The 27084-nt window shown below is 43.9% G+C and overlaps 1 protein-coding gene across 1 annotated transcript; it reads left to right on the top strand.

The window, feature by feature from the left end:
* DHRS12 (dehydrogenase/reductase 12) lies at positions 1-26862 on the top strand. Its single transcript, XM_065677159.1, is given in 13 exon segments — positions 1-239; positions 658-704; positions 707-790; positions 4708-4790; positions 11607-11699; positions 20900-20957; positions 21411-21463; positions 22181-22296; positions 22843-22931; positions 23825-23880; positions 23983-24039; positions 24041-24083; positions 26756-26862. Coding segments are annotated over 13 exon segments (1125 nt in total).
* Positions 26863-27084: the final 222 nt, after the last annotated feature.

The following is a 27084-nucleotide window of genomic DNA, read 5'->3' as shown; positions in this document are numbered from 1 at the left end:
ATGGAAGGGATAAGAGACACCAACCCACAAACCACTGTGGGGGATGAAGGAGACACAACTCCCCGCACAGACACACACCTCCTTTCCTCACACCGTCTCTTGCCGACAAGCTCGGACAGCAATAGCGGCGGCGGGCAGGCAGGGCTGGACTGGCCGCCTCACATAAAGGCAAAAGAGGGGCCAGCACGTCCTGGTACCGCAACGCGTGTGGTTCGTGACGGGGTGCGGGAGTGCACGAGGTACAGGCGGCTGCTCCCCCCGGGCAGCGATGGGGCGGGCGCTGCGGCCGGGCTAGGGCGTTTCTGTGCGTCCGCGGGCGTTTAACCTCTTCCAGGTGGCTTGGTGTTTTAGGCGTTCTTAGTCAGAGCGTGCCGAGCCCCACCGGAGCGGACTGATCTCGATGCCTTACCTGTGAAAGCCCACAGCCCTCATGAGCGTCATTGTTTGCCTTGTAACAGGCAAACACCTTCAGTTCTTACTGCGTCACTCCTTAGTGTCCCTGGCACTGTATGTGACCTGTCCCATGGGTATGGAGGGTAGTAGGGAGAGGGGAGGTGTTTCACATTTGCTGAGCTGTGAGGGGAGGTGCTTTTCAATCCTTCTCTGAGTTTCTTTGGAAGTATTCTTGTTTCTCACAGGTAACTCTGATTTATTCAGGACCAGCTGTGAGTCTGCCTCCGAGCACTTCAGTCCAGCTGATGTGGAGGTGATGTGGCTGGAAGGTGCTTTCTGGCCACTGGCGCAATGAACAGCATTGGCAGGGCCACAACCAAAGAGACAGTGAGGGGAGGTGAGACAGGCTGTAATGAGGGGCCTGAGGGGCCATAATGGAGAAGGTGGAGGGAAGTAGGTTTGGCCTTCCAGTGGAAACACAATTCCCTGGGATGAGGGATCAGGTGTGTTATTTTACAGGGCTGTTAGCATCGGTTAGAGGTTTAAGCATAAGCAATGAAAACTAGAATAATGAAACCAAGTTAGCGGAAAGGATCTGCAAAGTGTTTCTCAAGTGCATGTTTACTGAAACTGTGTTATAGTGGCATCTAAGGATGCTGGTGATGGATCAAGGCCCACTTAAGACTGATTTGGTACAAGCAGCGGCTTGGATGAATTTGGACTGGTTTGTAGAACTTACAAATGTATCTTATGATGAAAGAAAGCAATTGGCTGGGCTAAGATGAGATGAAAGAAACAACATAGTTGTGCTCAATTGTGATGATAACCTGCAGTTTGTGCACTTTAACTGATTATATGCAACCATTTTTTGTTGCTCACTGTAACCAAGGAGATGGTATGAACTGGAACTAGCTACTGTCGAAGGATAAAACTAATCTCTTTCAGAGTTGACAAAATAATTCCTGTTGTGAAAGAGTGATAGGAGTTTTGGCATGTAGAAAAGGAGGAGCATGTGGTTTTTTGCTCTCTTTGCCTGCTTAGGTTTCGTAACTATATTGTGAAGGAAAGTGGTGACTCAGTTAAATTAAACTAATTCAAAATTATTAGCACCAAAGAGCCTTTGGGTTGAAGATCCCCATCAGTGCCAGGATGTGATTGATTTTCAGGTTCCCAATGCTGCTATTATGTGTAATAGCCTTAATGTAATTATTGCTTTGTCTGGTGACTGGATATGCCTGCCAGGTTTTGCAAGCTGTCAGGCTGACTGGATCTGTATAGATTTTGGTCACCATGTCTTGTGTCAGGAGCTAGAAGAACATCAATGGGCACGGATTGGTTGTCTGATACCTTTTGTGGCTGTTGCTGTACATATAAAGTTAAAATGGCTTAACAATATGTTCCTGATCCTGTCCTCGAACGAGTTGCTCTGAAACTCAGCATCAGTTTTTGGGTCTCTGTCTTCTCATTGAATCTCTTCAAGTATATTATGACAAGAATATAAGGAGTTCTGATTCAGCAGCAGAATAACCAAGCTCTGCTGGCTTTACCTTCAAGCACTGCATATCTCTGTAAATAATGATGTCTTGATGACAATATTTTTAGCTCAAATTTCCTCTGAATTGGTGTCTCATGGCATTGCAGATTTGGGCTCTATTTTACGCCTGTGAACAGCACTTCCAGTTTGATGCAGTCTTCTCCCAACCACTCTGACAATTCCCATGTATTGTTGAAGTTCAAGTAATTTCAATCTTTACCACGGAAAATAAATTTTAATCAATTTCTTAGCCTGTAGGTCACACCAAGACTGTCCTCTCTCCTTAACAGCAAGAAAAAGGTTCATACTCAAAGACCTTAAACCCCACCTCTTCTCACAGAATGTTTTCTGCTGTAGACTATACATAGCAGACTGTCATAGCAGCCTTCCAGTATCTGAAGGGGGCCTATAAGGATTCTGGGGAGGGACTCTTCATTAGGGACTGTAGTGATAGGACAAGGGGTAATGGGTTAAAACTTAAACAGGGGAAGTTTAGATTGGATATAAGGAGGAAATTCTTTCCTGTTAGGGTGGTGAGGCACTGGAATCGGTTGCCCAGGGGGGTTGTGAGCGCTCCATCCCTGGCGGTGTTCAAGGCCAGGTTGGATGAAGCCTTGTGTGGGATGGTTTAGTGTGAGGTGTCCCTGCCCATGGCAGGGGGGTTGGAACTAAATGATCTTAAGGTCCTTTCCAACCCTAACTATTCTATGATTCTATGAGGCTGTTTCTGATCAGCTTGAAGGCCAGATTCCATGTGTCTGATTTGTACCTGCATGCATAACTTGTGCTGTGCCCTGTTATTTGGGAGGTATTTCTAAAACACCTGCAAATACACATCCCGAACTGCTGTAAGATCTGTAATTAAAGCCCTCCATTGCAGTGAAGTCACTGTGAGGATGTCCAAAGAAGCGAGCATTGGACACTGCACCTTCTGGTTGCCTGCCTTTTCTCTCACTCATGAAATCTGTTTTCCCTCAGATAAAGACTGTCTTTCATTTTGATCTGTATATATTCAGTGCCTGTCTGTGCATGGTCCCTTCCATGTATGGTGCATGTGTAACACAAACATTTGTTAGGGTTATCTGTATGGTTATCCCAGATCTGGGAGCTTCCCACCACTGCCTGCAGTTGTGCACTTGGTAAAAGTAACCCAGCCAACTCTGGCAGTGCAATGGAGAGCTGGAGAGTTTCAGAAGAACCTTGAGGTTTGTTGCTTGTATGAGCTGCATGCCCAGTTGTGGTGAGTTAACCATGGCCAGGTGCTCACCAAAGCCACTCTATCACTGCCCTCCTCAACTGGACAGTGGATTAAAAATACAATTAAAAGGTCATGGGCTGAAATAAGGACGGGGAGAGATCACTCAGCAATTACCATCATCGCCAAAACAGACTTGACTTGGGGAAATGAGTTTAATTTATTACCAATCAAATCGGAGTAGGATAATGAGAAATAAAACCAAACATTAAAAGCACACACACACCCCCCTACTTCCCAGTCTTGACTCTGTTTCTGAACTCTTTACCTCTTCCCCCAGCTGCACAGGGGGATGGGGAATGGTGGTTGTGGTCAGTTCATCATATGTTGTCTCTGCTGCTTCTTTCCTCCTCACACCCTTCCATGCTCCAGTCCCTCCCACAGGATACAGCCCTCCATGAGCTCCAACATGAGTCCTTCCCACAGGCTGCAGTTCTTCATAAACTGCTCCAGTGTGGGTCCCCAGCAGGGCCACAAGTCCTGCAGCAAACCTGCTCCAGTGTGGGCTCCTCTCTCCATGGGACCACAGGTCCTGCCAAAGAATTCCCCACCCCAAAATTAAAATATCATCATAACATTGGACAGAAGTGGACAACATACACAGGCAATCCGCCTCTTGTTCCTTCACCACAACTACAACAGGAGTTCCTCAGGTGTTCTTAAGCTCTTTTTCAACCCTAACTATTCTATGATTCCCTGTTTTGTCTGTTACCTCTCTCAATTACCATCCCAATCTGAAATTCCTCAGGCTCCACACTGGGCACCAAACAGGACTGTGGTGGGGTGACCTTGGCTGGATATCGGGTGCCCACCAAGTAGCTCTCTCACTCCCATCCCCAACACTACAAGGTGGGGAGAAAATAAAAGCACAGCCCTGTGAGGGCTGCTACAGGGAGAAATAATTCCATCTCAGCAGAGAGCAGAAATCTCACAGCTTTCCTATTATATCCACTCCCAGTGTCCTAAACTGGTTGTTTGAAATCTCTGGACAGACCTCACTGATATTTTTGATGCGTCTTCTCTGCTTGATGGGACAGCTGGAACTGTGCTTTTTAGGGGGAATTTGTTCCCGAGAATGGCCCAAGGCTGGTGGACCCAGGACTGCTATGCGTTGCTATGGCTCTAACCAGCTCCCTGCTTCCAGTTCACCAGCAGGAGACATGGGAGCCCTGAGAAATCCGCAGACCTAAGCTTCAGCAGCATTGATGAAAAGCCACCGCTCAGCTCTTGGCAGCAGAGGAATGGGACTGTTAGCTGTGCCGAGCTCAGGAGCGTTCTGCTGCTGGGAAGCGCCCATGGCATTGCAGTGACCGCCTGGCCAGTATTGCCACTGCTGCTAGCAGGCTGCAGGCTTCCCGCAGTCTGGAACTCAATCACGAAACGCTTTTTGTGTCATTTGGTTTGTGTCAAAAACTAACCCCAAAGAAGGGCTGCGAACTGCACATCGCTGCCTGGCCCTCCCTCTTTGCTGCTGGGCACAGTCGGTAATGAATGGTCAGCTGTGTTTCTGGTCGGAATCCACCAGGTGGCACGGTTCAGCTGGTTTGAAGAAGTAAGGAATGAGCTGGGGTCTTTCGAGGAGAAGCAGTGATGGAAACGATCAATTAGGTGAGCCGTTTGTCAGTCTGTTGTTTACTCTTAGAAAGATTGTTAATGTTAAAGACTTCTGAGGCCTTGAGGTGTTCCGTGTCATCATTTTGCTGCTTTGTTGGTAATGGTATTTTCATATGGACATGGAAACATCTAGCAGTTTATCATCCATATGGTTTGAAGTGATTCAATTTCACTGGGTGATGTTTTCTGTCATTAATAACATCACCATCAGCATGCTGTTTTATTTAATTTTTGTTGTCAGAAGGTTCTGTGATGTCTTAACTATCCCTAACTGTGTGGCTGAGACTTGCCAAAGTTAATGCATTGCAACACTCTTACAACAACATTTACGAGTCTACAGCACTGGAGTTGAAGGTTTTATGTGCCTGAATAACATGCTCTTGATTTGCTAAGATTGGCTGCTCTGTGAAGTCCTGTGTGTGATCCTAGTTCTATATTCTACATACTTTTCCATCTCCTTTTCTTATATATCACTTCCTTACTTCCTCCCTTCTTTTAGATATTTTTGCTTTCATGTATATCACTGTACATTATACCCCTGTAGCTGTCATTGCTGCTTTTGCTAATTATTGAGGAGGGTGTGCTTACGGAGAAGTGCAGTTGCCATCTTTCTATCTTGATGCACTGGTTTTGGTTGGGACAGAATTAATTTTCTTCATAAGATCTCCTATGGTGCTGTGGTTTGGATTTGTGACCAAAGCAATGCTGAGAACCCGTGTGTCCTGGGTTCAGCAGTGGCAGTCATTTCTCTCCTTCTTAGTAGCTGGCGCAGTGCTGTGGTTTTGACTTTCAGCCTGGGAACAGCGCTGATAACACCGATGTTTTCAGTTGTTGCTCAGTAATGTTTACTCTGACCAAGGACTTTCTGAGCCTCATGCTCTGCCAGGGAGGAGGGGAAGCTGCGAGGAAGCAGAGACAGGACACCTGACTCAAGCTAACCAAAGAGGTATTCCATACCACAGCACGTCATGCCCACTATATAAATGGGGGGCAGCTATCCGGAAGGGCGAGATCACTGCTTGGGTCGGGATGAGGATTGGTCGGCGGGTGGTGAGCGGTTGTATTCTCTTCCCTTGTTATTTCCCTTATTATTATTGGTGGCAGCAGTAGTGGTTTGTGTTATACCTTAGTTACTGGGCTGTTCTTATCTCAACCCGTGGGAGTTACATTCCTTCGATTCTCCTCCCCATCCCTCTGGGAGCTGGGGGAGGAAAGGGCTGGGAGTGAGAGAGCAGGCTGCGTGGCAGACTTGCCAACTGAGCTTAGACCACAACACCATGGTTTAGTTGTTGTTGAACTGTGGCTGCACAGCATCAAGGCCTTTTCTGCTCCTCACCCCACCCGACCAGCAAGTGGATTAGAAATGGACAAGAAGCCGGGAGGGGACATAGACAGGACAGCTGACCCCAGCTCACCAAAGGGCTATCTCAGACCATACGATGTGCTCAGCAATCGTAGCTGAGGGAAGAAGGAGGAAGGGGGAACGCTCACAGTTATGGTGTTTGGCTTTCTATATCACTGTTGCGTATGATGAAGCTCGGCTTTCCTGGGGATTGCTGAACGCCTGCCTGACAATGAAAATGAGTAATTGAATTCTTTATTTTGCATTGTTTGCACACACACCTCTGCTTTACTTATTAAACTGTCTTTATCTCAACCCACAAGTTTTGTCTGGTTTACCCTTCTGATTCTCTCCCCCATCCCACTGGAAGGGGAGAGAATGAGAGGTTGTGGCTTAACTGCCTACCAAGGTTAACCCACAGCACTTGCATGGAGAGCTGTCATCATTTTAAGTAGTGACTTGGCTCTTGAGCACAGTATTTTGATTCCAGTAATAGTATTTTGAATGGATCAAAAATTCTGAAGACTTTTTATGATTAGAGATACCATATTGAGTAAATTTCTGCTCATTGGTTTCAGCTCCCTAGTGTGACACAACCAGCATTACACTGCAGTTCTTTAATGAAGGTGAATTAGATCAGTCCTTAAGTAAAAATAAATACTTATCAGCTGTCTATAACTGTGTAATCCCATGGCTGCAGTAAGACTGGTGATTATCTGTGTTATCTTTTTCTAGCTACAGCCAGACAGCCTGGGAAGAGGGGTGAGTCTGACCTCTGAAGGCTCCTTCATGTTCTGTTTTCTGTCATTCGGTGAAATAAGACTTGAGGCCAATAATTTTCTTCCCTAAAAGCAGCACAATTACCACATTTCCACTTTTTGGTAGGCTGCAAGCCTGTAGTTTCTCTAGTCGTGAAAGAGTATGAGGGCACTGCAGAACTTGTTTGTGACCCTGGGGACAGGGCGTTTTTATAGGAAGCATTCAGTGAAGCATTAGACAAGCTGTACAAGGAGTCCACAAGAGCATCCTTCTTTATAAGTTCTTGTTCAGAAGCAATACAGAATGATAATAAAATGCTTTACCTGCAGCTTGACAAGCTGTATCCAGACTTAACTTGCTCTCCCTGATCATCTGGACAGAGATCCAAAGATTTTTTCCATCTTCATAGCAACACATGTTGAAGTTCAGTGCTGTATTGGAGTTACTTGGCATGCACTGGGCACTAGAACGTTCTCCTAATATGTTAAAGTAGATGTAGTCATTGCGATTAAAGAAAAAGACTTTGCTACCACGACTTTCATAGCGAGCAGGCCTGTGTGTCTTTTTTCTGACCCAATGTGACAGTCTTAGGCAGATAAGTGTTGATTTACATCCTTTTCTCTCTCTGAAATCACTTGTAATATTGAACATTTGCCCAGAAAACTTCAGCTTTTCTGTACCAGTAGATAATGGTGGTAACTTTAAAACTAGAAAGCTCTTGGAGAGGTCTCGAATTAGAAACAACAGAGCAGCTTTTGGACAGAAATGAACATTACAAGGAGAAAATTCTGGCCTAACTCAAATAAGGAGCTGAAATGCAATGGCTTGAGAGAAAAAAATCATGTGGTTTTTATCTTCAGTCAAGCAGAATTACAGGCAGGGAATAATGCCTTACAATTTTCTCAGCTCCTTCTCTTACCTCATTTGCTTGTGTAATGAGCATTTAAAGAAGTAACTTGGAAAGACAGGAGGTCCTTTAATGATTATTTGTTGTTTTGCATGGGAACACATCCTCTGCATAATTATTTTAATACTGCCTTTTCCTGGGATACGTCATAGGACTATAGGAGAGTCTTTGAGGCTAAGTGCTATCTAAGAGAAGAGTAGGAGTTGACATGCCTTTTGTATGTGGATAAATACCACTGTGCTGGTACTGGGTAGAATACAAATCTGTAAAAAGCATGCGAATTGCCTTAACAAACAGTAAAAGGTTTTTGGTGTTTGGAGAGAGGAAATATTTCTAGCTTTAGTGGTTTAGAAAATTATAACTTTGCTCTGTGTCAAGCTTTTCCATTTCTTTTTTTTATTCTATTGCATCCACATTCCTTTCCAGAGCAGTTAAAAGCACTGCGAGGCTGTTGTGACATGAGGTGGCTAACAAGGACTTAGCAGTTAATGCAGCATGAAAGGGTGTCCAGAAGGCACCCAACACTCTGAGGCAGCTGGATTGAGCACCTGAAAGGGCGCTTTTCCTGCCATGGTTGGAGCAACTGCCCCTGGCAATGTGGAATCCTGGCCCAAACAGAGCTCCAGAGGAACGATGGGGCAGATGCTGGACAGCAGGGAGTGACTGGTGCTTCTTCCTGAGCCTGGGGCAGAGCATGATGGTGGCCTCATCTGCTGGGTTCTGCTGCCATCAAAGTGTGCGGCTGCCAGGTGAAGTGGCAACAGGAGATGAGCAGGCTGCATAGCCATAGGGAACAGAAACAGGAGACTGACAGGATCTTTGCAGAGAGTAGAAGAGCACAAACCCCACATTGCATAGAAGAAGGGACAGATAGAAGCTATGCTCATACAAGTGTTGGATAGACACTCCCAAGATGAGGAGGAATGGAAGCTTGTGACTGCTGGCAATAGAAGGCAGGCTCATTCTCTGCCTGCAGATGTGCATTTAGAAGACAGGTATAGTGCCATGGTAACAGATGAGGAAGAACAAGCTCTGTCAGGGTAGGTGTTGGAGACAGATGAGCCTGAACCACTGGCTGTCAGCACTGGGAGGAAGTGGTGGGTGATTATGGCTGGAGGCACAATCCTGTGGGGGATGGAGGCACCCATCTGCAGTCTTGGCTTGATGTCTTGGGCTGTTTGTCTCTTTCTGGGCAGTCAGATCTAGGGTACTGTGGAGAGTCCAATGAGGCTTCTCTGGACCTGAGACTAGGACCTCTTCTTGCCCAGCATGGGCATCCATGTCATTGTGAGGGGTGACCTTAAGTTCATCAAAAGTGCTTAGGGAGAGTGAACGGCATGAGAGCCCAAGTAGTGCTCTCCTAAATCCTTCCAGTGGAAGAGAAAGGCTTGGGCAGGAGCATACGTACCCTGCAGGTTAACACCTGAGCATGCCACTGTCACTTTGGCCTTTGTCATTTTGTCTTTGGCCTTTATGACCCCTTTGACGTTCTCTGAGAAATGAGCCTTCTGAGCAGCAGTGACAAAGTGGAGCAAAAGTATCTTTGGCAACCAGCTTAGGTTTGCCTTTGAGAAGAGCTTTAAACTGGTTTCACTGGTTTTCACTGTGACCAAACCCACAAGAGTAGTGGAGTCATGGGGAAAGTGAGTACATTTCTGGCATTTGACAGCACAATGGAGGAGGCTCTCACAGTTTTCCTGTGAAAGTAACATGACTGAAGCCCATCTCAGGTGCCTGTACATGAATATGCATAGCATAGGAAACACAGGAATCCATGCATAGCTGCAGAGCTGTGATCTCACTGCAGTTAGAGAGATATGGTTGCCACAGAATGGTTGTATACAGACCCTTTTAGAAAGGCAAGCTGGGAACACAAGGAGGAGGAGTTGTGCTCAATGCAAAGGAGTGGCTTGAATGCGTGGAGCTTTACTCTGAAATGTATGAGCCAGCTGAGAGTTTATGGGTAAGGCACAGAGGTCAGATCAATGTGGATGATGTCATGGTGGGTGTCTACTGCAGACGTCCTGGTGAAGTAGAAGGAGCCTTTTTCAGAGGTCTAGGGAAGCCCTGTGATCGCAGGTCCTGATACTCATGGAGCACTTTGAACCACCCCAAAACCTGTGGCAAAACAGAAAGACATAAACAATACAGGAGACTTCTGGAGAGCATCAGGGACAATGTTTTGATATGAGTGTTTGACAAGACAGCTAGAGGTGATCTCTGCTGGGCCTGCTGTAAGTAGCAGTCTTCAATAGCTGGTGGAAGTGCCCATGAGATTGTGGAATTTAAGATCGAGACAGGCAAGAAGGGTGAGCAATAATTTAGTCTTTGGTTTTAGGAAAGCAGATTTTGCCTTTTTTTGTATGGATCTGCTTGGCAGGATCCCATGGGAGACAGCCATGGAGAGCAAAAGGACTTGGGGAAAAGGTGGTTATCTTCAAGGGAAACCTCCTCAAAGCAGGAGGTGCTTCCTGTTACCTGGAGAAAGGGAAACCGCCCATCTCCAGAAAAAGCAAACAGGATTTAGGGAAGTACAGGCTGGTCATCCTCACCTTGCTCTTCAGGAAAATTATGGAGCAAATCCCCATGGAAGATAGGAACATGACTGAGAACAAAAGTGTAGATTTATCAAGGGCAAACCTGTCCTGACCATCCTGGTCTCTGCGATTGGTGAGATGACTTTGACTATGGACAAGAGGAGAGCAGTACTTGCCGCTTCTCCTTCACTATGCCAAGGTTTTTACATGGTCTGCTGTAGTATCCCTGTAGCCAGTTTGGAGAGATGTCATTTGAACTGGTGGATGACAAGCTGGGTGGAAAACTATGTGGAACATATGGCTCAGAAAGTGGCAATCAGCAGTACAGAGCTGATCTGTTAACAATATTTTAGTGTCATCCCTGATGAGTCAATGCAGGAGCAAAAGCTGTTGAATGTCTCTTAGCTTGGGCGATGGAGTGAAGCGCAGTGCTTGCCAGAATGCAGATGATCTCTGATAAGGGGGGAGGCTGGAGAGCCGGGCTGCTGCTCAGGGGGATTTGACAGGTGAGGAACTAGGCTGATGTGAACCTCATGAAGTTCACCAGGAACACATGCACAGGCCTGCCCTGGTGTGGGGTAACCCTACAGAGCAGTGCAGGCTGGGACGGGCTGGCTGGCGAGCAGCTTTGCAGAGAAGGACCCAGTGTTGTGTGCCTCGGGGTGAGGGAGGCCAACCACACCTCAGGCTCTGTGAAAATGACTGTGGCCAGCAGGCTGAGGGAAGGGCATCTTCCTCACCATTAAGCCTTTGTGAGACCACAGCAGGAGTCCCGTGCCCAGTCTGGGGTTCCCCAGAATGAGGAAGTCATTGATGTCCTGGAGCAAGTCCAACTGCCAGGGTGACGGGATATGGATGTGTGATGCGCAAGGAGAGGCTGAGAGGGCTGGTTTTGCTCAGTGTTAAGAGAAGGTTGAGATGGGACAGTGTAGAGAAGGCATTCTCATGCTTCTCTTGGAGGTCTGCAGTGCAAGGACAAGAGGCAGCAGACACATATTGTAACAGGGAAAAATTCTGACTAGATAATAGGATTTGTTTGTTTGTTTTACCATGAGGATGCTCAAACACTGGAGGAGCATTACTATGCATATTTTAAGGACTAGAATTAGAATTCCCAGTTGTCCATGTTAACTTAAGTGTTTTACCTGTGTTCTGGAGATAAGATTTTTTCATACTGTTTGAAAACCTTTTCGCCTAGAGAGGTCTTAACAGCGAAGGGTCCTGAAGAGTCATTGGTTTTGGTGACATTGTTTTTGCTACTCTAGAATATTTTCTTGCATATTCTGGATATATCTGACTCCAAGGAAATCTGGAAGTTTGCTGAAATATTCAAAATGGAACATAAATGAAATGTGTGGGTAAGTTTGCATATTTCAATCCTGTGTCTGCCTTTGGAGTGAGTAGCCTATGAATTTGTCAAACAAACAGGTAGCTTGCATTTCACAATTTGGCCCACAGTTACCTGCTTAATTTGCTCTAAACGTGTTTGCGTTAGTCTCCATGTCTGTTTACTCTTGCCCATTCTCAATTCACACGCAGAGAAATGCTACAAAAAAAAGAGAGAAAGGCAGTAATTTTTTAGCTGCATATTTTGGAGTTCTTAGCACACATTTTCTGTTAGACTCTCATTACCCTTCTTAGGTTTTATACTCAATCTTTTTTCTGTCTTGCTTCCTTAAGTCTTATTTACTTTGGAAACTAACATCTTAGATACGTCTTTTGCTTAGCTGATATGGTACATACAGCTTACTTTTTTCTGCAAGTCTGACTGCATTAAAGTGGCAGTTAATTCAAATATAAAGGCACAGATTCATTTTCTTGTGCTAACTTTCTTCTGTTGTCAGAATTCAAAGTGAATTTTATTTCGCCACCGAATTCCCCCTGCCTGCAGAAGTACAAAAACTTCCACCTTGCAAAATGTACCCACCTGAAGTGAGTTTGACCCTCCTGTGGGTCTTTCAGACAGAAACCCAGCAATGTGCAAAGGCGCAGTTCTTCCAGAAGCAAAGTGAAACGAACATTTTGGTTTAGTTTTAAACACTGAACAAATTAATTGATGAGGACCTGTGCTAGCGTATCACTTGAATTAGATTTTATCATACAAGCAGAAGCATCAAGTTCTTCTTTCCCAGCTATGAATCAGCCACACTAGGGAGATGCAGCTGCACAGAAGAAGTTGAATAATAATTATAGTGGACGAGGGCAATTCCTGTGTTATCTTTCATGAATGCTACGTGTAGATCTCCTTTGTTCATTTGTGTATCACTTGCTGCATGACTGTACGAGAAGGCAAGGAGGTGATTGCACATTTGAGCAGATAAGGTAAAACAGGTAAGTTAACCCAGCCCTTGCCTGAGCTCTGCAGAAGTTGAACAAGAGGATGTTTCCTCAGACTGTTCTCCCTAGGCAGCAATAAGGGTTAACTTTGAAGCTTTTAGGATCAAGAGGGACTTGGTTGAGCTGAAACAGACTGTCTGTGCAGGAGAAAGCTTCTTGTGTGCAGGTCAGACACACATAAAGGACCAATGCTTTCAATGGTGTGGGAGTTTTCTAAGTCAGAGATAGGGTAATAAATTGTATCTGCTGGAGTCTTAGTAGGAGAAAGCTGCATGGAGAAATGCCTCTCAGGGTAGACGCTGTGTTAAGTAATTTTCATAAGAGCTAGGTACCTTTGGGCATGCTTTACTTTGGAGAAGTTATTTCTGTATCGGTAACTATCCATGGTTATAGGTTCCCAGAGAAAAACTTGGCTAAATTAGATATGGCTGGTATATCAGTTGGCTGTAAACTAGAGTGTGGGCTGAGAGAACAAACTAAATTGCCCTCTCTGCCTTTTTCCCCAGAAAAGCTAAAGCCTGAAGGGTGACATGGGTCCAGATCCTGGTTGGAAAATCTGCAGTTGTCCCCCTCAGCAGCAGCATGGAAGCAGTAAGTCATGACTGCTTTATTTCTGCAGAAATAAGATGGAATAATACGATTTTTTTCTTTTTCATATCTTCACACGCAATGTGCTCCTTCCATCTTTCTTTCGTTGTTGGCTTTTTTCCTATCTGGATTTTAGCTCTGGTCAAGTAAAGGAGTGTATAGGTTGTAATTATCTAAGAACGTAAGACTCTGAACCGTACCATGCTTTAAATGCAGGGCATATAGTCTTTGAATTCTGTATCTGATTAACATTCATATAAGCTGTAGAACTGCACATCTGCAATGCTGAAGAGCTTTTAAACCAGGTCTGTAAATATGTTCCTCTTGACTGACTTGTTAGTCTGTTTTCAAGCATAATGGATGTTAGAGTTCAGTTCTAATTGGTCATCTGACTTGTGAAACATACTTTATATCCTGGTCTTTTCTTGGACGTATATGGGGTAAGTGAATGCATAAGTCCTCAGGTAGATAAGATGAATATGTTAAAAACAAATAGTGGTTAGATTAGAAAGTGAACTTCCCTGAATGTGGAACACCACTGACTGGCTAATTAAGGACAGCTCACTAAAACAGAAGGGGCAGAGTCCTCTCTGGTGTTGTCAGAATATGCAAGTGGGCGAAGGTCATGAAAATGCAAAGTACATGTTGACAGTTCAGGCTCTGTATGGTTTGTCTAATATTCAAGTTCAAACCGCATCGAGCAGGCAGCAGCAGCCGTATCTGTGCTGGTGCCTAACACACTTAAAATGGGGTTCGGATACAAACACCACGTGGCTTGTTATGGTTCTGTTATTGCTGTCATATAAAATGTCTTACTTTTTATCCCTGCTAAATCCCCAAGAATTGTTGCTCTGATTGCTGGAGCTCAGTGAAGGTGTAGAGAGCACAATAGCTGTGCAGCACTTACACTGTAATGTGGGAGCACTAGCGAGACACGTGTCTGAAATGGCACGTTGCTGGTTGAATCACTCCATCAGTATGAAACTGAGCGACTGTCTTGGGGTAATGTGGGCACACTTCCTGGGGAGCTGCCAATCACGATGAGCAGGATTTATATGTGTATCCTTTAGTTAGTGTGTTGTTGCACTTACATTGTCTCCCACAGGATGGCCTTGTACTTAGGAGCTGGGCAGCGACAATCATTTCTTCTGATGAGACTTGCAGACTTCTGAGCCAATGCTTCCTTTTTTTTTTTTAATTTAATTTAATTTAATTTTCCTTGTTTTATTAAAACTCCCAACAAAGACTTTCCAAACTGGCAATATTCAGTCATTTTGGAGAAAACCTGTCAGCCTTGGTAGGCAAGTTCAGCATGCTCTTCTTGAAGCACTAGACATTTAACTAAAACAATCATTGTTTTATAGCCTGCCTCACTTTACTTTTACTCAACACATCTTATTGCTTGACATGGAAAAATGGCATATATGTTATGTTTTTATTACTACTGGCCAGTGAAGGGGATGCTAAAACACGCTCAGACATACATAAGTAATGCTCCCAGCATGCATCTTTTCTATTGTCTAATGTGCTCTCATGTTTTAATAATACAGCCATATATATTTACTCTCTGTGCAAGAAGAGATAGGCCAGAGGAAATAAAATGCTTTTTTACAACAGTAGCAGTACAGCCCATCTACAGCAAAATTACCTGACCTTCATGGGTATTTGTCAGTCTCTTCCCTACACGTAAGTTATATCTAACTGGTGTTTCACAGAAGGCAGAGTGGCCTGGTGGGCTGTGCTCTGAACCGCTTGGAAGTCAGGCAGCTTGGATATCAGCTATCATTCTGCCATAAGGTCACTGCCTGATCTTTGGCAAGAGAGCCTCACCTGTGAAAAGGAGACTATGATACTCATTTTCTTTCCAAAGAGCTTTGAGACTTACGGATGAGAAGTGCTACGTGAAAGGGTAAGGTTAAACATAATCGCACACCCACTAGCTGTACTGAAGCCTAGGTTCCCAGGACACAGAGGAACCCTTATTGAGCTGAGTGTTGTAATTCAAGGGAAACGTAAACCTTTGTTTTGTCTTTCATGTTCATTAGCTCTTCCTGTACACTCTGCTGTACGGCCCTCAGAGACAGCACACTAAAATCTTCATTCCTGATCTTGGACTCAGCAGGCAGATCCAGGGATGTCTCTTGCTTGCGACTGCATAAGCTGCAGGCTTGACAAGATAACCAGGTCAAGGAGGACTGTCAGTGTGTTCTTTTTTTGAAAGCCTTGAACATAAGAAAAGGAAGGCAATTTAAATGACTTTTACCAGATGAATGAGCCATTGAAATCTGTATAATAAAAGGGGAGGGTTTTTTTTTGTTCCCACTTTTTTCACAGTTGAAATAACGCTGTTCCTAATAATACTGTAAAACTCAGGCAGATGGGAAACTTCACTGAGTGCTGTGCTGGCTGCCTGCCTTTATCTGAATGTTAGCAGATTAAAATCCTCACCAACAATTTACCAGTAACTGCCAAATAGGACATCAAGCAAAAATTATTCTAGAATCCACCAAGGCACTTGGGTCTGCAATAACTGCATCATCAATTAATTTGATGTTATAAACAGGCAGTGCCTTTACAAAATTACTTCTGCTGAAACCATAATTTTCTTTACAAATCTATTCCGAAGTGCAGGTTTTAGGGTCGCTTTAAACCTGTAAAGCAGAGAGGAGTATGTATTCATGTACTATTACTATACATGATATCCTGTTGACTTCCAAATCTGAAATATGAATCCTCAGGAGTCTTCCAGGTTTTGTAACTCAGCTTTAGCCTGCTACCACCAGCATTTTGGAGCGCTGCCTTCACAGTGTTTATATTTTCTCTTAGGGTTATTCTATGTTTTGCTTAGTTTTGTGTTCTAGTACAGAACAATTTGTAGCCCTCTGTGGGACAGACCAGTCTGTGATATACGGTAGACTTCTGTACCTTGCATGGGGATAGCTTTCACTTTGGTTATACTGTGGTAGAGATGGTGAGATCCACAGAGAAGTAACTCTTACAGGAATGTGCAGAGCTACCTTTCTGCAAAACCCAACCACAGCGTTTTCCATAGAGCCCCCTCAGCTTCTGCCGATGCAAAAAGAGCATACTTTTATTTAGGAGTTTGTGCAGCTGACAAGCTGACTTTTGTACTGTTTTGTTTTAAACAACTTTGCGCACGAACTGGATGTTTATCTCTGTAACAGCTCCTTGTTTTCTATGCTCGCGTCATCAAAGGCTCACTCTGTGATTGTGAAGGCATTGAATTACTGCTCATACAGGTTGACAAAGGAGTTCACTGCATGGTGTTCAAAACAAGAGTTGTTAATTGGACCACAATATGACATTTCTCAAAGAAATTGGGAAGATCTTGGAGCAAGCGGAGCAATTACAAAACAGACCACAAGGGAACGTGTGCAATTCCTTTAGCAAGTAAACATGAAACTTAAAGAAACATTGTCGTGGTTTAAACCCAGTCAGCCACACAGTTTCTCCTTCTGCACACCCCTCCCTGGCTCCCGGAGGAATGGGGAGGAGAATCGAAGGAATGTAACTCCCACTGGTTGAAATAAGAACAGTTTAGTAACTAAGGTATAACACAAATCACTACTGCTGCCACCAATAGTAATAATGATAAGGGAAATAACAAGGGGAGAGAATATGATACCACCCGCCGAAACAAGCCCGACCGAGAAGAGAGTGCCCTTCCAGGTAACTCCCAGTTACCTCCCTGGGCATGCCGTGCTGTGGTATGGAATACCTCTTTGGTCAGTTTGGGTCAGGTGTCCTGTCTCTGCTTTCTCCCGGCCTCCCCTCGTCCCTGGCATAGCATGAGGCTTACAGAGTCCTATGGCCGGTCTAAACATTTGAGCAGCAACCAAAAACATCGGTGTTATCAGCTCTGTTCCCAGGCCGAAAGTCAAAGCACAGCACTGCACCAGCCACCAAGAAGGAGAAAAATGACTGCTACTGCTGAACCCAGGACAAACATTCATGTGATCAGCACTTGGGCAGGACTGTGTATGAACAAAGTTTATTCCCATTAAGTGCCGTGCTCCTTGCTTTCACTGGAATTACCATGTGTAATGTGCAGACTGATAACCCTTGGTGTCTAACCTACTGTATGATAGAGTTGGTTGAATGGAGTTGCTCTATCCTTATAGGAAGGTTTTGATTACACTGTGTTTATTATGTATGATTTCCTAATATGTGAGCTCAGCTTCAAGACGTGCAACTTACAGGAATTTTTCCAGAGAAAAGCAAATGTTGAGAGGATGCTTACCTTTAAAAGAAATTGTGCATCAGTCCCAGGAGCCCCTTTAACTAGAGAAAACGTGGCCAGCAAGTTCTGTGTCAAACCTCATAATGTGGAACTGGGCTATAGCTTGTCCAGTAGGTTTCTCTAGTCAACTTCTCACCTAGCAGAGTTCAGCGAGGGCAAGATGAAATCCTGTATGTGGGGGTGACAGACTGGATGGTTACTCAGTCTCTTCTGCATTCCTGCTGCTTCTGAGCAAGCTCCCAGATTCATTTTGCTGAACTCCTTTGTGGAACAGATTTTAAAGGGATGTTCTATACCATTTCACTGCAAAATTATTTTTTCCACACTACTCCATCAGCGGGAGTCAAGCTTTCAGTCCATGTAGACAATATACCTCCTGATGGCTGGGAAAAATGACGTACAAGCATCTGGCCTCTGTCACACAGTCACAGATGCAGGTAGCACAGCTGTATGTACAGACTGCCATGTAGGTGTACTCGTGGCTCCCTGCCTGCTGGGTCTGAGATGTGTGTCAGAGAGAGGCTGCTGCTCAAGTTCCCACCATGTGAGTAGCTCAAAACATCCTGCTCTTTTCTGCAGGCACTCAGACCTGTGCAAGAAATGAGCTATAGTCCAGGAGAACTGTTCAGACAGAAACATCCTGCTCCCAGGTGCCACATGTCCGTTGTAGATACAGCTGCTATGAAACAGACACTGGGAAATGTGGTGGCCTCAAGGCTGAGCATCTCCATCCACAGAGTATCTGCTTGAGACAAGGACACGCGCTCCTCAGAAACCCCCAGGAGCAGTGGCGGTTTTTGTTTTCTGGTAAAAAAAGAAAAGGTCTTCCTTTGTTTCTGACAGAATTCCTGAAGTCCTCTCAGAAGAGGGGCAGGATCACCAAGGTATCCCAATGCTTAATGTTTTCGGTGCAAGGCACATCACTGTTGATCACCACCTTTCTCTTCATCCGCACCTTTGTGTTCTCTCTTGGTCTTTTAAACAAAACAAAAAACCCCAAACCAAACCTGTACAGTTTGAACACAGAGATAATTAAGGGTTAATCACACTTGATATGCTTTACCATCATGTTTAATCCAGCTCTGCAGGAGGAGGTTTCTCCTTTGACAGACATAAGTGATTTTTGTGTCAAGGAAACGTACTCGAATGCTGAAGTGTTCATTTTGGAAAGGCAGATGTCCAGTGTGTTTATATTAATTTTGAGTTATTAGCAAAAGCATATACAATTTGGATGCTACCTTGATTTCCTGAAGTGGGGGGAGAAGGGAATGGAGTTTCTTCTACGAAATCAGAAAGGAATTTTTCCTTTTTCATTTTTTATATTGTTAGTGCAATTCATGCTTTTATAAGCAGGACTATGTCAGACAGCACATTCATCTGTAGCTTTCCCTTTCACTTAGAAATTGATTTCTGTATTACTGCATGCTGCAGTACAGCTGTGTTTGGCAAAACACATGACATGAGGTACGTGCAGCGCCAGGCCTCTGCACTGGCTGTGCTTAGCATTCTTCCTATTGGTTTGAATGTAGCTGCCATACTATGCGCCAGCTTTTACATGAATAAAGATGTGGAGGTTTCAATTGATGGTGTATCCGAATTGACAATATACCTCTTATTAATAAGGTACATCTATTCTACTAATATCGCACTAAACTTCTGGTCCAAGCTGACAAACCAGCCCAATCAAAGAAGAACATACAATATCCAAGTGTATTGGTTAAAGTACTAAGGAGTTTGTGTTCAAATAATTAAAACTAGGACAATATTTGGTGAAATATTTTGTACTGGGTGAAATTAAATGCATCTGTCTTAATGCCTGCTTAATGATGTGTCCCATCTGTGTGTCCTTTGAGATACTAGCACTTACCATAGGAAGCTGAGGTCAAAACTGGTCTTTTTTGCCCTCTTGTCTCAAAGCAAATGAGCATGTGGTTTTGTGGGGCAAAATTATGGAGTGCTCTGACTCTGTGGGATTTATAGAATTGTTAATAAACTTGAGGAAGAGAGGAGATGCTGGTTTTGCAGTTGTTTTGTGGTTTTAAATACGCACATAAACTTCTGACAAGCTGTAGTTGCTATAAGCAGGATTTTTGGCATTGAACATTTGTCTCATCCAGCTGGAAAACAAAACAGAACTCAGTTGTTAATGAGGCAATGTTAGTGCAGTCATCTTTGCATCCCTTTAGAATTAACAAATCAACACAAAGCCCCTTAAAAGTGTAGATTAATCTGTGGGACAGTAAAATCAAGCGTCATCATAGCTGGTGCATTGCAGCTCTGCCAGTAGGAGATGCAGCTTATTTAACCAAGACATGATGTTACTTCGCACTTGAAGAATCCGTAGCAAATCGGAACTTAATCCATGCTCTCGGCTTGTACTGAAGGAATTGGTGTTTTTAGGGTTTTCACATGGTGCCAGTCTCCTGTGACAGTCTCCTGTGACAGTAGCTCTTGTCTTCATGATGTCAGCCTTCAGTCCCCCACCACTACCAGGGAGGACATATGGGCTCTCATTATTCACTAGCAACTGCCTTTGCTTGCATTTTCTGCTGAAGACAGGCTGCATTCACTCATCTGCTGCGCATTCGCTTTGTTTCATTTGCCAGGGGCTTAAGTATACTGTGTGCATATGGATGTCCCTCTGATTACACAGAGGAAATGAAGATCGCTGTGACTGACGGGGAAACTGAACAGTTTGTGCACCAAGCATATAACACATTTGATTTTGGTAGCATATTTATAAACAGGCTGCATTTTAACTGGGTGATCTCACTGCCTCTGCAGAAAAGAGGTTATAAAGACACATGCTGAAGTCTTCATATCTAGTGGAAAACATGGCCTTGGTAGCTCATGGAAAATAATGTGTTTATCACTGACATTGAATTGTTGAACTGGAGCCATTTGTGAAGAGAAGAGAGGGATTATCGTACTTGAAGCAGAAACAATAGACTAAATAGGGCCAGATTCATTTGGAATTTAACACGTTTTAAAATACAGTTTTTAAAATACAGTTTGAAGGGAAAAAAATGAAAAATATCCCTGAAGAAGAAAAAGAAAAATCCCTGTGTTGACTTGAGCGGGTGAAACATCACTAGGTGTGTCTGACTCACATACACACGTGTTGAACAGTGTTTTGAATAACAAACTTTGCTGGTCATGGTAACAACTGTGATGGGATATATTTGTGTGGTACGTATAAATCTAAGCCAAATTAACACTATAATGGGGATGGACCCAATAAGTTTCCCCAGGTAATCTTAGCTCAGCCTTGGGCACACCACATTAATATTCCACCCTCCACCCCATGCCAAGGGCTCCTTTATCTTCTCTAATTGTCATGCTGGGGATTTAAGAGACGTTTTTTGTGCGCAGCACAAATCAAAAGCGTCAGTGTACTCTGAGCGATTTCACAGTGAGAAGGCAAAAATGGGTGAGTCTTAAGTGAACATGCAAGGCCCTGAGAAACACAAGTGCGAAGCACAGTTTGCTTCTCTTTTTCATGGCTTGGCATAGGTACGTGTATGTATGTCACACAGGGAGGTAAAATGCATTCCCTGTTCATTCACTGGCATCGCCTCCACCCAAGGACCTGACGCATTTTGCCTTCAAAGTCGTGGCTGAATGTAGTGAGCAGTTTGCTCCATAAGCACAATAAACATAAAAGTCTATAAAATGACTGATGTGCCTTTTGGTGAATGTGCAGCAACGCGGACTGCTGCAAGTTGAGTTGGCATATTGCAAATAAAGCAGCAACAAGAATCATCGCTAAATTTGGATCAAGTGTCAGAAGTAAAGAGACTTTGGGGTTTAGGTTTCTGCAGAGGGTGAGGAGAAAAGAAAGCTTTTTTAAAACCAAAAGTTAGTGTTGGTGCCTGTCTTTTAGGTACTTCTTACATTCTGACAACTGCACTGGAAAAAGCAGCTGATGCCAGACTGGTGAGTATGTGATGCTGTTGAAAAGCGGTGGTTTACTGTTTGTACCTTCTGGTTTGTGACAGCATTTCTTTGACTGTGCTAGCAATGCAGGATTAGTTATAATCTCTAGAAGCCTCATGGATTTTACTAAGGGCCACCTCCTTTCCCAAGGCAAAAGCTCCTGCCTGCTACTCTCAACCCTACATTGGAAATCAAAGTAAACACTTCCTTTGGAAACTTCCCCTTTTACTTTCCTTGGGGCAAGTTATGTCCTGCAGTGTAGTGCAAAATACCTGTGACAGGAGTACAGAACCTCAGAGATCTTGGTGTAAAATAGGACAGCAGGTTTATTTTTGAAATGAAATTTCCCAAGTTTCGTACAGCCTCCCGTTTTCTAATTACCTTCTATAAATGCTAAACTTATCAACTACAAACCGTTCAATTCTACTGTTTTCTTTCTCCCAATTGCTTTCCAAAAGGAAGAAGCACAAAGTTGCCTGAAGGAATCAACACCACTTAGAATGAAAATGACTTCCTAAAAAACATCCTGTTTTTTTCACCTCACCTCCGGGTACGCCTCACACATGAGCACAAGCCGAGCACAGAGTATGCCGAAGAATCCTGCTCCCTAGGTGTTTCCAAATGCAGTCCGAAGACCGCATTACATGCATGAGTGCAATTGTGGGGAATTCCTGGTTCTGTTTTTCATTCATTTGCTTTTCATTCCTTTGATTACAGATAACTGTCTCTTCTGGGGCCATGCTTGTTCAACATACCATGCTAAACATACCTGACTTGTAGTCAGGAAACGGGACATTTGATGGAACTATGATGTATGCACAAACAAAGGTACAGTTCATGCTTTTAAAACAAAGCCCAGCACATTTGCTAGATGGCTTATACCATCTGCTTGGCAAAAAGCCAGTTGTTCACTGTTGCTTGCACATTGCACCCAACCTATGCAGAAAAGCACAAGCAATACTCTTCAGGAGTAGGATGGCATGGACTTACAAATGTATACCATCTTGCCTGGAGAGCATGGCTAGACTTTCATTTGATTTAAGATAACTCTCAAGGGGGAAAACTGTCTCTTGCTGACAAACCCTTTTCTGCCTGCTCAGTTCTTCCCTACAGTCTGCAGCAGCAGACCGGTTCAGTAAAAGCACTGTAACCACTTTAAAAGTAAGCTTGTGGTCAGGATATGGATTGCAATTACCATGGTGGTCTCTGACAAAATTATCCCATAGATCCAGTCAGGATGAGCAAGGCTGTATTTCTGTTATGCACAAATGCCCTGGCCTTTACAGCACATTTGATGTAGTTTATCTCCCTGGGAACTAATTTTGTGGACAGGCTGTTGAATTTGATGCTAGTCTGGCTATTTTTGCTCTGTCCTGGAGATAGCAAGTTGTCTTGACAGAACAATGGGGAAAAGCTCACAGAAACATCTGTTTCTCTGTTATGCACCCCAGCTGGGCAGACACTCCAGGTAATATCTGCTTGACACTGACTGTAATTCTTTCTTTTCAGGATTAGTCTAAAGGCAAAGAGAAATAAAACTTTCTAAGTGGATGTCTCCAACAGATGCAGTGATTTCTTGGCTCCAAATTGGTGCTTAAAGTAGTTTTGTAGCCCCTTGGTAGCTCTGTTCTGCACAGTGTCTGCTATTTGTGTATATCCAGAGAATAATGATGGGCAATGAATGGTTCCAGCCCTGGGCAGATGCACAGCAGAGCCACAATGCTTGAAGCTAACCTTTAAGTTACATTTGTAGAGTGACTGTTCAATACACAGATAGAGCTTCTGCCTCTGTAAGTACCAACCTGCAGACACTGGGAGTTTGCAAGGGCATGTAGGAAAACAGAGCACGCACCGTTGTGCAAGCTCTGTTCCTCTCCCCTTCCTCTAAACATTTACTGCCGTTGGGAAGCAGCATGTTTGGCTGGAGAGCCCTTTGTCTGAGCTGCAGCTGTTCCTCAGTGACCATGGCTTGACAGGCAGGCATCAGTTACCCAGTACGCATGTGACATTCCACAATACCTTACCAGCCCCTAACACCCAAACTTGGGATGCAGATTAGCAATCCAGTCTCTAGATCTTTTCTAGGGATACAGTTTCCCACATTTGCTTCTGATGGCAGAAGCATTTACCCCATCTACTTTACACTTGAAAGCTGCCCTTTCCAACTAAATGTCTTTAAAATACATTTATTGTTGCATAGACTTTATGGATTTCAAGTCTAAGGAAATTATCCCACCCTAAGTTCAAGGACTCTGCAACCCCCAAAGATAAACAGCCATGAGGGACGGGCCTTCAGTCATCAGCTGTTTGACAAAATAAAGGGAAACCAGAGTTTAAACATGAATTATGTAATTGGTTTAGGTACTGATGACTACACCATTTCAAAATACAGCGCTGCAACTGGTTTCATAAAAATGGTGAGAAAACAAGAGCTAAAAATCCTGTTAGAATACCTGAGTTTGGGTATTTCTGTTTCTCCCACATCTGGCGTCTTTGCACAGTCCAACCATTTCTGTTAGAATATGAAGAATATCCTGTGCACAGAGGCCCAGGGAGCTGTTGTGTGGATGGCAGTTATCATCTGAAGCAATGAGTTTCCTGAACGGATTCTTCTTCCAAGGTAAGGCAGCAGTGTCTGACTTTGCATAGCAGTGGAGATCCCTACGTTGCCTGAACTGTAGGACCCCATATGGTTTGGCAGGGGATGAAGGCCAGACCAGGCAAGTGTTGTTCAAAGGACAAAGTATTTCTCAAGATCATTCCAAGCTTAAAAGTTCAAGTGAGCATTGTTCAACCAGAGAACAATTGTGTTAAGTTGTTACCTCCCTGTTTTTTTCCTCTAAAGTAGCTGATAAAGACTTAAAAGCTTTTCTTTAGGGAGGGTTGAGCATTTTTTAACAAAAATAGCTGTCAGCAGGACTGTGCCAAGAGAAGGTGAATCACAGCTGTCAAATAACGTCTTTTAGGATGTTGAGAAATTAGCATCCTTCTCACAGAGCACTGGGGATCGGCTTTGCTTTGATAGGCTTTTCTTGCCTGCCATGGTAGTTACAACTGCCAATTCCCCTTTCTCTAACACTGGGAGATTGAGCACAGTGGCATTTTTGGCACTATAAGCATAGCAAATGGAAAAATAGGGCAGAGACTTTCTTTTCTCCCAGACAAATGGCAGGCATCTTAGTAGGAGCAGCTGGAAGCATAGATGTCTTAATGGTGGTGTGCATCAGTGCAGAAGGAGAAGGGTAAAGCTCATGGTAATTGCTTACACAAGGCCTGTACTTTTGTTGGATGTGGCCTCCAAATCCTGGTTCATCGAATTTCTAGGTGGAACATGCAGGAAGTTCAGACTTTTCTGGATTTGGGTTGACTTTGTCCTTTCTGTCCCCTCCCAGACAGTCACACGAGGTTGGTTGACAGGTATTTAACCAGACCTCTTTTCTGTTATCGTCTGAGACATGCAGAAACCCCACATCCCAGCTCGTCAGTCTTTTTTGTAGAACCAGACTTTGCGATTTTTGTACTCCTGTCACCTTCTGGTCCTAATGCTTCTGCTCAGTTGTTCTTTCTCTAAGACCATAATTCCACCAGCCTCTTGCCTTTAGCTGTTGTCTATTCCCAGCTTTAGTAAACAGGGGACATACTTTGGCTCTTTAGCTATAGCTAAGACTTTTGAGAGCTTTGGTCTTGGCATGACTACTCTTAAGGCTGCAAGAGAAATCCTGTGTCTGTGTCCCATGCTTATCAAATAGTGATGAAGTCAGTTATTTCTCTCTCTCCTACTTCCCTTTGGAAACCACAGCTTAGTATGGAGCCTCTTCAGGCCCTTTCAGTAAAGGGCTTTGTATGCAGGAGCACTTGCCACAGACCCTCACCTAGTCCCTTTGCTCATCTGGCCCTAGACAGCCTTTTGCTGAACCAGTCACACCTTCCCTCCGTTTCCTCTGTTCTCTTTTATTCTCTTCCCTTTGAGTGCAAAACAAAGTCAACTTTTTGATTTTTAAATAAAATTTAAAAAACCAAATAAAATTAAATTAATAAAATAAAATTAATTAAAAATTAAAATAAGTATTTTTAAATAAATGAAAGGAAGTGAGACTTCTACAACCAGGATTCACTGCATTTGCCAACATAAATAAGAAGTGTTTGACACAATCCAGCTTTCCAAAGACTAGAAGCATCTTCTCCATGATGCTGAACCTCACTTTCATGCATAATTCCTAAACTTTAGCACAGGCACTAGGCACTATGGCTAGGTAGGAAACGGTTCATGTTCAGTGATGGAGAAGGGAATGTTCCTTTGCATATTTCTCTCTCTCCTCAGTTTTCCATGAGCAGAGGTCATGTGGTGTGTGCAGCCAGTGACAACATTTGCTCTTAAGAGAGGAAACATCTCTGCTCCCCTGGGAAGTGTGATAGGTTTTCAGAGAAATCTGCCACCCAGTATTGCAACAGCTCATACTTTTGGTCTCAGCTGGCTACTGCAGAAGTTGGACTCACTAAACAGGCTAACAGTGCTGCTCTGACTGCTGCTGCACAGACTTCTGAGAGCATTGTCACAAGGTTCCCAGGCTCTAGACACCATGTCCTTAGAGAAACATCCCTTGGAACGGATGGTGATATAGCTGTATTCCCAGAGTGAGTGAAGAATATGAGATTTGGAAAACCAAGCAAAGTGTCAAATTGAGAAAATATGGTCAGACATCTCTATGTTGAATACATGTTACTTCTGGTGATTGTGCAATTAGCTGACGTTCTGTAGCATTTAGAATTTAACCATTACTTTTAAGCATGCAAATAAGCGTTATAAGACTGAAAATAATCCAAACTACGAGGTCCCAGTTGGGGAATTTGTGTAGCACTAGAAACATTCAGGAAGCAAGGAAAAATCCTGTCTCATGCTGAAAAAACAACCTCTGCCTGTAGCAATGATTTCAAGTTATTGGTCTGCAGGAGTTGCACTACTGACAGGGAGCAGGAGGCATAACCCCACAGTAAAGCCTTCCTTTATCTGTACTGCCCTGAGCTACAACCGAGCTCTTGCTCCCCAGTCCAAGTCATACCACACTAAAGGACAAGTACTCTTATTCCCAGAATACAATTTAAATTAACTTGATTTCTGTTTTGGAAGATATGTTTAACTAACAGTGTTTTCAGATCCCTAGAGGGTAAGTTTCCTAGCTTTAACACCATGAGGTATATCTGGGCGGTATAGTGTCTTGAGGAATACATCTCCTTCGTGACAGAAGAGGTAGTTAAACGCATCCATAAAGGCTTTCATTTTTTGTCTTCCAGCCAGGCAGCCAGTCCGTACCCACTTACCCCTGGCAGGCACCCACAGTCCACTGGAGGACAAGGAGAAGCTAATGGAGGTGCTGGAACAGTTCTCCCCGAAAGTTTAAATCCACTCGTGCAAGAACTTAGCGTCATTGCCAGCACAGTGTTACTGCAAAGCTGCTAATTGCACAGTACCGCAGTGTGCTTCCTGTTGAGGGGAAGAAGGATGCCATCAGAATGTTAAAAAGAAATTGGGTTCAGGTGTTCTCATCATGGGGGAGAGTGGTGCAGAGCCTCTCCCACTGTGCCTATGCACCTGCTGTCTCAAGACACAGTAAACTTGTGTT

Source organism: Lathamus discolor, chromosome 4 (genome assembly GCF_037157495.1).
Source record: "Lathamus discolor isolate bLatDis1 chromosome 4, bLatDis1.hap1, whole genome shotgun sequence".
Lineage (NCBI taxonomy): Eukaryota > Metazoa > Chordata > Aves > Psittaciformes > Psittacidae > Lathamus > Lathamus discolor.
Note: the sequence above shows the minus strand (reverse complement) of the source record. Positions and strands in the feature narration are given on the sequence as shown.